The 12,873-nt window shown below is 33.5% G+C and overlaps 1 protein-coding gene across 2 annotated transcripts in view; it reads left to right on the plus strand.

The window, feature by feature from the left end:
• Positions 1–716: 716 nt before the first annotated feature.
• Positions 717–12,873, plus strand: part of LOC136025323 (uncharacterized) — a gene marked incomplete at its 3' end in the record, with an annotated part of 112,309 nt that continues 100,152 nt past the window's right edge. Inside the window, 1 exon segment of one of the 2 annotated variants that reach the window (XM_065701234.1) lies at positions 717–834. In XM_065701234.1, the coding sequence (XP_065557306.1) occupies positions 786–834 (49 nt within the window). 2 annotated transcript variants of the gene reach the window in all.

A 12,873-nucleotide genomic window follows, 5' to 3' on the forward strand; every position in this document is an offset into this window, starting at 1 on the left:
AGTTTTATCTGATGGTCTTTGAAGGGGTGAATTCTCATTTGGAGTAAGTTGTCCCGAGGTAAGTTGCTGTAGACAGTTTTCCAGGGGTAAGTTTATCTTGGGGAAAAGCTTTTCTGGAACGAGTTGTCTGGTGTCAAATTTTCCAAGTACGAGTTTTCCTTGAGAACAATTTTTCCATGGACAGCTTTCTGATTCTCTCTCTATTGAACAAAAATAAATCCCTTATTTCCTTTTTACTACAAAAAGTTTTATATTAAATCTGGTCCCTGGCGTTGGACCCAAAACCTTAGCTGCGTGCTTCACCGTAGATATTCTTGAGTTATATTTAGCATTCGAGCGTTTTTTACTTTCCAACTATTTCACTTTTATTATAAAAGTGAGTTTTGTTTCACTTTTGTTCTTTTGGCTGTGTCCCTTCATCACGGGTATTTGTTAACTAAATTTAGCATTCCTGCTCTCTCTTAAGTTTCCAATATTTCACTTCTCATCAGTAAATCTTCGAAAAGTCATGGTCCCTATAAATACAATTGTTCTTAAGTTCAAGCCTAAAATGTCCCAATATCTTCACATGCCATCATAATTGCATTGTAAAGTCCAGGCTAGTAGCTCAACTGACATCAAAAGCGTATAAAGTTTGTTTCCTGATAAGGAATCCTGCGCAAGTTCAACTTCTTCCTTATCCCCCTTGTTAATAATTTTGGATCTCAGTCAAGTTCAAAACTCATGAGTGGAAGACAGGGAGAAGGGAAGGATATTAGGTCAGAATGTACAAATGTTAACTTGTGATGGAGTACACTTCATGCATATTGATTTTACTTCTGGTAGTAAAGCAAGGTACTTTGATATTTTCTCCTGCAGTACTGGGTTATTGTTGGGATTTGATGAGAGGAAAGTTGTAAATAACCAGCTGGGAGCTATTGTTAAAGCGACTTTTGGACCGTAGGCTGTTGGTTTCGTAATATTTTAGGCTTCTGGCCTGGCATCAGCCTTTTCTAGTAAGACTTTTAAAAAAGTAACTCCTCTTATTTAGTAGAATATTAGGAACGCAAGGAACACGGAACACTAGACTTTATTAGCCTGACCTCTGTTACGAAACGACCCAGCTAGGAGAATGGTGGACAGATCCGTTCCCTTTTAGGCCAGGGAATCCGAAATCATGGGTAGAAACTGGTAAAATACACACACACACAAAAATAGGGAATAACTTCAGTTTATCCATGAAAAGGAGTCAGATGGGACACTCTCCAACTGTTTAGTCGAAACAACGCAAAAAAAATCTATTAGAAAAAATTACAAGTCCATAAATGCTTTGATTTTTTTTACCTCCTTTTGCGCATTTCTGTAGATTAAAACATCAGGATCCGTGAGATGTAAAACTAATGGAAATGTGTTTAAAATGTTTTAATTTATTTTTTATTTTGATGTTTCTATGGCGTAGAAAATTGCACAAAGATAAGTCTACATCTGTTATAATCTACCGAAGCACTAAATGTTTCTGTAATTCTGGTTTGAGTTTCATTGTCTTTTAAGATTAAATTCATAATAATTAAATATACTATTGATGAAATAAACTGATCCCTTTGCCAGCAATCCTTGTCGTTTAAAATTTGCTGTTTTTTGTTTCATTTTGAGTGTGATTTATTTGTTCTTTTTATTTGAGTTTTTTCCTAAAAGTATTTAAAAATAAATTCATTCCTACGAAAAATTTCCTGAAATATATTCCCTGTCACCCAATCACCACCGATATTGTGGCTTTTGGCCCACTCTGGAAAATTTCCTGCCGACGCCCTTGTAGAAAGTGTGTTTTAACTCAAAGTAAAAAGAAATTAATGAGACCTTGTAGAGAGACAGCAACCCCCCAATATACTGAGTCTTATACAAAAGTAAATCAGTTTAAAAAAAACCTACACTTTCTTTTGTTTGCTCTTTACAAAAATGACTGATAATGTGAAAAAAAAACACTAGTAATAACCAAAAGGCAATCATTATAATTATGTTATCTAGTCATATTTACATTCTATTAACCTTTTAGTGTAGCCCTTTTAGTTTACTTTTTTTTTTACTTTTTCGGCATTCGGTTTTTGTTGATGGAGTGTTGCCTGGTATAATTTTCACATGGGTTGAAATTTGTATCGATTTAGTTTTGTGAGGTTAAATTTGGCACGATCTGATTTTTTATTTACTTAATTTTTATTGTTGTAATTTTTCTGGGTCAATCCTATGATTTGAATTCTGGTGTGGATAAGATTTTGCCAGTGTTTTGTATAATGCTTTTTCGAGCCTTTTGAGAGTGGGTTTAACTCAGACCCCCTCCCCCAGTTGTACATATAGACATTTTGCCCAATGACAATAGGAAAGTATGGTTCTGGAGTGTAGACGCTTAGAAAGGCAGAGGAGGATTTTTTTTTAGTGTTTTCCAGAGAAATTTTCCACAGACAGTTTTGGGTGCCTGTTTGTCCGACCGTATGCTAAGCAATAAGCTGCACGGTAAATGTACATTCGACTTTCTAGATCTATAATAAAAGAAAGCCTGAGATGGCTGGGACAAATGTTACGTATTAAAGATGATATAGCATCGGGGTCACTAGAACTTTGAACCTTTTTTATTTACGATTATTCCTAGGTATTTGAATCAGCTGAGAAATTGTTAATTTTAAATTTTTTATAGTTTTTTTTTGCCGAGCCGGATGTACGACCCTGTCAAAACTGAAGTCACCTGTTTATAACTATAGGAAACTTGATATCATTTGAGATAAAGTAAAATATTATATCACATAAAATATTGATATGAAATATGAATATATTTCATATATTAATATTTCATGTGAATATGAAATATACAATATGAAATATTGTATCATTTCAGTAAAATATTAGAAGTAAAGTCATTGTGTTATACTCCAAATATAATGGTTACTTCTCTGACAATATACGAAACCCAAGCTTGCCCCTGAATTATCCCATATATAGTCCTGATTATATATGTCCTTGTTATTTTTCATCTCGTGATGTGTCATATAGCGGTTATCTTTCTTCTTGACTCGAAGAAATACAGTTTTGGCTGAGTGATCATAATAGAATTGCGCATAAAAACATTAATTGATTTTTTTTTTATTTATATAATAATGGAAGGAGACGGGATAATCTGATTAACAGAAACAATTTGTGTATTATAAATTAAGAATCGTGTTTTAGTGTTTTCCTTCCAAGGGCTAAACCTGGGGTATCTAGGTATGTTTTCAGAAAAGTGGCCATAATGTGTACAAAGAGCATAAAATAAGGATCTAATGGTACTACTTTTATTCTATTAACGTGACGAGGAGTCTAAACTCTACAGCGTTACCCATGTGTGATATGCTACAATTTTGTAACATATTATATCTTTTGTATAACTACTTTTATTCTATTAACGTGACGAGGAGTCTAAACTCTACAGCGTTACCCATGTGTGATATGCTACAATTTTGTAACATATTATATCTTTTGTATAACTACTTTTATTCTATTAACGTGACGAGGAGTCTAAACTCTACAGCGTTACCCATGTGTGATATGCTACAATTTTGTAACATATTATATCTTTTGTATAACTACTTTTATTCTATTAACGTGACGAGGAGTCTAAACTCTACAGTGTTAACCATGTGTGATATGCTACAATTTTGTAACATATATCTTTTGTATCACTACAAACTACTACTACTAATAATAATAACTCACTGCAGCACCAAGCCGTCTGAGGCCAACACAGCTACTCACGCTCCTCCTCCAACCTAATCTATTTAAAGTCTCCCTCTTTACACCCTCCCAGGAAGTTCCCATTTCCTTTAAATCTTTATTTATGGCATCCTCCCAACGCAGACCAGGTCGATCTGCTTTCCGTGAAGCTCCAGACAGTTGGTAAAAAAGGACAACCTTCGGTAATCTGTCATCCTTCATCCGTAGAACGTGGCCTAGCCATCTCAACTTTTCTTTCATTATAGCCCTAGAAAGCGGGACTGAACCAAATTTTTCGTACAACCTACTGCTTAAAATACAGTCAGTCAGCCGGGTACCCAGAACAATCCGTAGGCAATTTCTCTGGAAAATATCTAGTAAATTTTGTATCACTACTTAGCATATTATATCACTACTTTCATTCTATTAACGAGGAGTCTTTACTCGGCAGTGTTACCCATGTGTGATATGCTACAATTTTGTAACATATTATATCTTTTGCATCACTATTTAACATGTTATATCACTACTTTTATTCTATTAGCGGGACGAGGTGTCTTAACTCGAAAGTGTTACCTATGTGGTATATGCAACAATTCTGTAACATATTATATCATTTGTGATATGTGTACTAAATATATTCCACTCTTGGACTTTCTAATTGGAACTTTCTATCCTCAGACTTCTAACCAACAAGTTTGAAATTATATAATTCAGACTTCGGTAGAAACTGGAATGAATTGCAATATATGTATGATATTTACTGAGTTTTGTTTGAAGAAACTCGAATTGCAATTTTAACATCCATGTTTGCAATTAGTGAGTTCGAAACCTTTTATGTCAACCATGATTAATATCAAACACCAATGATTAATATCCATGATTAAACCATGATTAATATCAAACAATAGTGGAATAGATCCCAACCGTACTTTGCTTTTCAAATGGCATACTACAACCAAAAGCCTTGAAATCAAACAGATCCGATATTGTTTTATATAAACTGTAATAGAAATTGGTACAATTTGTCAGAGAGGTAAACAACATATTTTGTTTCATTTTAGAAGACCCATTGCAGTTTTTGGCTTGTATTCAATTAATTATTGAGACAAAAGCTCTAATTTCAAATCTGGTGGAAAGCAGATTTCATTTGTTAAAATTATTACTTAAAATCATAAAAGTTTTAAGGATTTACCGTGAGTAATTTAGGACTATTCCCAGAATGATTCCTGAGTAGGTTATATGAGGTGCAAAATGTCTATATGTACAACTGGGGAAGGAGGTCTGAGTTAAACCCACTCCCAAAAGGCTTGAAGGAGCAATACACAAAATACTGGTAAAATCTTATCAAACAGTTCGTGGTAACGAACTGTAGTAAGGAGCGACCCGGCTCAATAGTAGCCAAAACTCTAAAAAACGGAATTTTGATACCAATAGTTACATCAAAAGAATTGCATTTTAATGCTGATTTTAAATATATAAGTTTCATCAAGTTTAATCTTACCCATCAAAAGTTACGACCCTGAGAAAATTTGCCTTACTTTAGAAAACAGGGGGAAACAACCCCTAAAAGTCATAGAATCTTAACGAAAATCACACCATCATATTGTAGAAGTTTCAAGCTCCTATATACAAAAATGTGGAATTTTGTATTTTTGCCAGAAGGCAGATCACGGATACGTGTTTATTTGTTTTTTTTTTGTTTTTTTTTTGTTTTTTTGTTTTTTTCCCCAGGGGTGATCGCATCGATCCAGTGGTCCAAGAATCTTGCGAGAAGGCTCATTCTAACGGAAATGAAAAGTTCTAGTGCACTTATTAAGTAACCGAAAAATTGGAGGGCACCTAGGCCCCCTCCCACGCTAATTATTTTCCCAAATTCACTGGATCAAAATTCTGAGATAGCCATTTTATTCAGCGTAGTCAAAAAGCCGTATGACTATGTTTTTGGGGACGACTTACTCCCCCACAGTCCCCGTGGGAGGGGCCACAAGTTAGGCCTACAAACTTTGACCGGTGCTTACATATAGTAATGGTTATTTGGAAGAGTACATACGTTTTCAGGGGGATTTTTAGGTTGAGGGGGGGGGGTGAGAAGAGGGGGATATGTTGGGGGAAGTTTACTTGGAGGAATTTTTCATGGGGGAAGAAAAGTTTCATGAAGGGAGAGCAGGATTTTCTAGCATTATTTAAAAAAAAACAATGAAAAAAAAATATGAAAAAGTTTTTTCAACTGAAAGTAAGGAGAAGCATTAAAACTTAAAACGAACAGAAATTATTATGTGTATTAGTGTATGAAATTAGTGTATGATGGGCTCACCTCCTCCTAATACCTCGCTCTTTACGCTAAAGCATTTTTATTAATTTCAACTATTTATTCTAAGGCTTTTGTGATTCAGGGGTCATTCTTAAGAAATTGGGACAAGATTTAAGCTTTAGTGTAAAGAGCGAGGTACTGACAAGGGGGTGAATCCCTTCATATACGCAATAAAAACATGAGAATACAGAAGTTCGTTACGTAAGCTAATTTGTAAGTTACGTATATCTTTTACTAATAAACATTCGTAAAAAATGAAAAGTTCTAGTTGCCTTTTTAAGTAACCAAAAAATCGGATGGCAACTAGGCCTCCTCCCCCGCTCCTTTTTTCTCAAAATTACTCGATCAAAACTACGAGAAAGCCAATTAGCCAAAAAAATAAATATGCAAATTTCGTTTTAATTATTCATCTGTGGAGAGCCAAAATCAAAACATGCATCGTTCAAAAACGTTAAGAAATTAAATAAAAAAAACAAGTTTTTTTTAGCGGGAAGTAAGGAGCGACATTAAAACTTAAAACGAACAGAAATTACTTCGTATATGAAAGGGCTGCTTCCTCATCAACGTCCCGCTCTTTACGTTAAAGTTTTTTACTGTTTTAAAAAGTAGAATTAAGAGAAAGAGTCAAACTTTAGCGTAAAGAGCGGGGTGTTGCTGATGAAGCAGCCCTTTCATATACGAAGTAATTTCTGTTCGTTTTAAGTTTTAATTTCGCTCCTTACTTCCCGTTAAAAAACTCGTTTTTTTTTTTTTATTTAATCCACACCAGAATTCAACTCATGTGACTGGAACAGAAAAACTCAAACATTAAACTTAAGTAAAAAAAAAAAAAAAAAAAAAAAAAAATCAGACCGCGCAAAATTTAACCTCGCAAAACTGAACCTATACAAAATTCAACCCACTTTAAAATTATACCAGGCAAGACTCCATCACAAAAACCCAATGCCAAAAAGTAAAAAAAAAAAAACACAAAAGAAGTAAACTAAAAGGGATTCGCTAAAAATCTTAATAGAATGTAAATTTAATTATATAATGTAATTAGAATAATTGCCTTTTGGTTATTACTAGTGTTTTTTTTCACATTATCAGTCATTAGTTTTATATCGAGGATTTTGTCTGCAGAAACAAGAAAGTGTAGTTCTTTAAAATAATTTACTTTTGTGTAAGACTCAGGATATTGGGGGGATGCTCTCTGTGCAAGGTCTTATTAATTTCATTTTACATTGGTTTATAATACGCTCCTTACAAGGGCATTGGCAGAAGATTTTTCTACGCCTTAGAATAGTTTACAGAAGGAGTAGAGATACTCAAAAACCATCCTGCCTGCATAGATACTAAATTTCGATTTTATAACGGCCATGTAAAATATACCTCTTTCAAAACAGGACAATTCCCCCTCAAACTTAAATCCGTTATATATTTAGAAAAAAAATAGAATAGGGAAAGAAAAACAAAATTTAAACTTACTACCCAGCTGTCAAGTAAACCCTCTTTGCTATTACTGTCCTATTCAACTAAATAATATGAAGTGTTTCAAAAAAAATTTCGTAATAAGAGAATCGTATCAAATAGTTTCTGATAAAAAAATGGAGGCAAAAAGTGACTTGGACGAATATTCACCAAAACCAAAAATGAAAATCTCATGACAATTGCTACACCGACAGTATTGGCTTTTTACGTTTATTCTAAATACATAAAATTCTTTCAGTTTATTGTTACCCGCCCAAAACCAAAAATCTAAGAAAATTTGCCTAATTTTTGAAAAAAGGGGAAACACCCCCATAAAAAATGCAATCTTATTGAAAATACCTTTATTAGATACATCATATCAGAGAACCCTACCATAGATGTTTCAAGCTCAAATCTTCAAAACGTGGAATTTCGCTTTTTTTTCAAAGAAACATCGTCGATGCATGTTTATTTGTTTTTTTTTTGTTTTTTTTCCTAGGGGTGATTGTATCAAACCAAAGGTCCAAGATAATTGGAAAGGAACTCATTCAAACGTAAATTTAAAGCTCTTTTTTAAGTTACCATAAAGATTGCGTCAGTGGAAATTTTTATTTTCTTCCATTTTAGGGCACCAAACTACGACTTTATCCCAAAGAGGACGAACTTGCAATCAATTTAAAATTCTGAGGAGCTAACGGTGGCAGAATTGTATTCAACTAAGTTGATTCGCTTTCTTTGTAATGAAGTTTGGCTACTTTTGGTGATCTGTGATTGGGTATCAGCTATAATGAGGGGAGGGAGTAAGTCAATGTTTTGGTGGGGGTAGGGCAGATTCCTAAATTAAAAATTATTTTGATGAACAAACTACCTACTCTTCATGAGGATTCAGATAAATGTTGAAAGAGTTAGGGTGGGAGTAGGAGTGAGTTAAATTGCTTCTTTGTACAGCTGAAATATTACATTCCCATATCTAACAGCACAGAAGTGGAAAAGACAAGCCAGGTAATCATCAGCCTCGCCAGGCGACAAATACTGCTGACAACTTAGTTCTTAGCAATTCTAAACGGTATTGTTTTCTTTTTCTATTTATATGAAGTACAACAAAATTTCCAACAGAATAAAAAACGATCAAAAATAAAAACAAATTTTTTCAACTGAAAGCAAGGAGCAATATTAAAACTTGAAAAAAACAGAAATTATTATGTGTATGAGGGTTCGCTGTGTACACTCGCTCAGCGCTAGTTCGATACTTCGCTCTTTACGCTAAAGTTTAAATTTTGTCCTAACTCTTTAAAAACAACTCCTGAAACACAAGGGTCGGTTAATTATAAAAATAGGTAACTTTTTTTTAAAGTACCGGTATTCTAAACGGTATTGTTTTCTTTTTCTATTTGTATGAAGTACTTTAACGTATTTAAAGAAATGTATTTAATGTATTAGTCGATAATAAAATCCTATTGTAGAGGTTGTAATGACATCAGTTATGTAGAAGATCAAAAGCCTCACAGAATTTCCATCCATACAAACAATAATTCTCCTTTTCATCCAACAGAAGTTCTTTAGTAGTAATACTAACTAGGACTTTTCACCAATATTACTATTCATCACCAATTTTAAGCATATTCAAATTTTATCGAAAATTGATATTACAAATTTAAACGTAGGATGGTTCTAACCAACGTACAATTACTGATTTGCACATTTTAAAAGAAATAAATTAGGGATTTAGGAGACCAATACCTCAAACTATATCTTGGTTAGGACTGGGTATGATTTGGAAAGCAATCAGAAATTAAATAAAAAACGGCCTTTTCAAATGAAAGCAAGGAATAGATTTGAAACTTATTTGATTATTTTGATTTGAAAAAGATTATTTTTTATATTAAGGGGGCTGTCTACTCCTTAGCTCCTAACTCTTCACAGTGAAGTTTGGCTGTTTTCAAACTTTTAAAGAAAATTTACAATTGGAAGATAAGATTTTTCAAAGCACTAAAAAACTCTTGTTTAATGATTAAGGTGTCGAGAAGGGGATATTCCCCATTATATACAGAGTGATTCATATTGTTTTAAGTTCTAAACTTGCTCCTTACTTTATTTGAAAGATCTCTTCTATTTGTTTGATTACATTTCATTAAACTGCAAAGTTTTATGAATAAAATACTTTTGCTACCGCGAAAAAACGATTAATATTTAAATAATCTCTCTTTGGATTTTGATGGGTAATCAAACAGTTCGTAGTAACGAACTGTAAGGAGCGACCCGGCTCAATAGTAACCGAAACTTAATTAAACGGGATATTGATATCAATAGATATATTAAAAGAGCTGGGTTAATATGCTGATTCCAAATATATAAGTTTCATTAATTTGGATCTTACCCATCAAAAGCTACGAGCCCTAGAAAATTTGACTGATTTTCCAAAAAAGGGAGAAAAAAACCCTCGAAGTCACAAAATTATAATGAAAATTACACCATCGGGTTCAGCGTATCAAAGAATCCTGATGTAGAGGTTTCAATCTTATATCTGCAAAAATTTTATGGAATTTTGTAATTTTTGCCAGAAGAAAGATCACGGATGTGTGTTCATTTGTTTCTTTGTTTTTTGAAGTTTTTTTCCAAGGGCTATTGTAGTGACCCAGTAGGCCTAAAACGTCGAGAGGGTCCATTCTAATGAAAATGAAAGATACTAGTGCCCTTTTCAAGTTACCAGAAAATTGGCGGACAACTAGGTCTCCTCCCACACCACTTTCTTCCCAAAATCGTACGATCAAAATTTTGAGATAAGATTTTTCTTCAGCATAGTTGAAAAGGCCAATAACTTTGTCTTGAAGATAAAATGACCCCCTACAAACCCTTAGAAATGGTTTTTAAGTTACAACATTTACCCATTGTTTATTTGTTAATGGGAAGTAAGCATACATTTTTCAGGTGGGGAGGGGAGGAAAAATTTTCTTCTGGGAGGATTTTGCAAGGGGAGAATTTCCATGGAGGGGGAATCTCCAGGGGATGAACTTTTCAGGAAAATTTACACTGGGTGAATTCACCAAAATTCCTATACGAAATTTCTTGGCATGTCTTTCTTTCTCTTTACTGATTCAACTTTAGGCATGGAGATATTAAATGTAATTGTACGGGGTATATTTGCACCAGGATTGTGTTGCCTAGAGGATATTTCTTTGGGGGGGGGGAGGAATTTTCTTAGGAGATGGAACCAGGTGTCCTGGTGCTATTTAAAAAACGATCAAAAATTTAATTAAAAAAAAACAAATTTTTTCAACTGAAAGTAAGGAGCAATATTAAAACTTGAAAAAAACAGAAATTATTATGTGTATAAGGGTTCGCTGTGTACACTCGCTCAACGCTAGTTCGATACTTCGCTCTTTACGCTAAAGTTTAAATTTTGTCCTAACTCTTTAAAAACAACTCCTGAAACAGAAGGGTCGGTTAATTATAAAAATAGGTAACTTTTTTTAAAGTACCGAAAAACTGTAGCTTGAAGAGAGAGGTGTTGAGGAGGGGGGCAACCTTTTTTGTAATAATTTCTGTTCGTTTCAAGTTTTAATGCTGCTCCTTATTTTCAGTTGAAAAAACTTTATTTTTATTTAATGAAGCTTACAGACAAACATTTTGCAAAAGGCAATGGAAAAAGTATGTCAATTAAAGTCAAAGTATACAAAAATGAAAAAAGTAATTAATTACAAAAAAAACACAAACCAATAGCCTACTTGCAAAAAAACTAAGATATAAATTCCCAGCATTCAGTTCTGTTGAGCAATGGCGAAGTATTTGACGGATATTTTTTTTAGCATTAACCACAGTTTTGAACCTGGTTATCGAACACCAAAATATTTAAGGCCTTCAGAGTCAATTGATTATAAAAAGTAACGCATTTTCGAAGTAGTTTGTTAAAAGTAAAACATTAAAACTAAAATTAAGAAAACCAATTAAAAATTTTTGATTCAACATTTTTAATCTAATTTTGAATACCAAAAACCAATATATTCGACGCCTTTATACTTCAAAGCTGTACAAAACTTAATCTTTTTCGAAGTGACAACTAGATAAATAGAATCACTACTGGGAAAAAAATGATAATAAAAAAAAAACGTATCCGTTCAGAGGAAAACACAAAAATACCCAGCGTTCCGTTCAGGAGAAACATTTCTGATTACAGTGACTTCGTAGATCAGCTCATGGGTACTGTTGCAATGCAAGCAAAAGTTAACGGCACATTTTTACCGAAATTATCCCTTATAGTTTTTTTCATCGTGTTTCCCGTAATTATACGAACTTCTTTGTGTACTAATAACTGCACAAATTACAGATAAACAAATACATACGAAGGATCACTATAGAAAGCTGATTCTTTGATTAAATGTTATCACTATTTAGGCTCTACTACTTTCGTTACTAACACGGATCGTTATTCAGTTACCATTCTTTACTATGGAAAATTTAATTTTTCTTTCTATTGCCTTAACCAAATCATATAGAAAATTTTTTTGTGGAAAACTGAAAAGGAACCACTCAGTCACAAATTAGAAGTCATATTTTCCTTATTAAGGGTCAAAATCTATTGGCAGACAACAAACAATGAGGCAGCACACATTTTTTCATGTTTTTTACCTATTCACATCATTTTCCTTTGATTTCCTTATAATTACTTTATAGTCCCAAATTTCTTAGGAAGGGCTAGGGCCCCCTTGCTGGCACCCATGGTTCCTTATTTATATAATATATTTTTTAATATTTAGATCATTGTTGACCTTTGAAGTTCATCCTAAACTCTAATATCAAGATGTTTGCTTGTGATATCAAGTCAGAGGGAACGTTATAGCGTTGCCTATAGTAAAGGTAGTTAAATGTTATTATTTATTATTTTTTTCCAGAGGCACTTCATGTTGAAGGGTGGTCGCATGAACTCAAGTGACTCATTCGATTGAAAATTGGAAGTTCTTGTGCCCTTTTTAAGAGTCAAAAGTCAACGGAGGGCAACTTGCCCCCCCCCCTTCCACGCTCTTGTTTCCACGAATGTATCTGGTAAAAATTTTTAGATAGCTATTTTGTAAGAAATAGTTCAAAGATCAGATAGGAAAAATTCCGGAGTCAACACAACCCCAAAGGGCCATGGGGCGGGCGTTGTAAGTTATACCCTAGGGGCATATATGGTTTTTACGGAAGGGATGCTCCTATAAACATCAGAGAGGGCTCATTTGATTGGAAATTGAAAGTTCTAGCCCAATTTTTAAGAGACAAAATATCAATTCTGTTCGCTTAAGCTTTAAGTTTTTGTAATCCTTTCAGCTGAAAAAAAAAACTTTTTCTTTGTGTGATTGAACATTAGATGCAAACAAAAACCTTCATTGAATGCCAATGGAATGCAAAAATAAACG

Source organism: Artemia franciscana, chromosome 3 (assembly GCF_032884065.1).
Source record: "Artemia franciscana chromosome 3, ASM3288406v1, whole genome shotgun sequence".
NCBI classification, from domain to species: Eukaryota; Metazoa; Arthropoda; class Branchiopoda; order Anostraca; family Artemiidae; genus Artemia; species Artemia franciscana.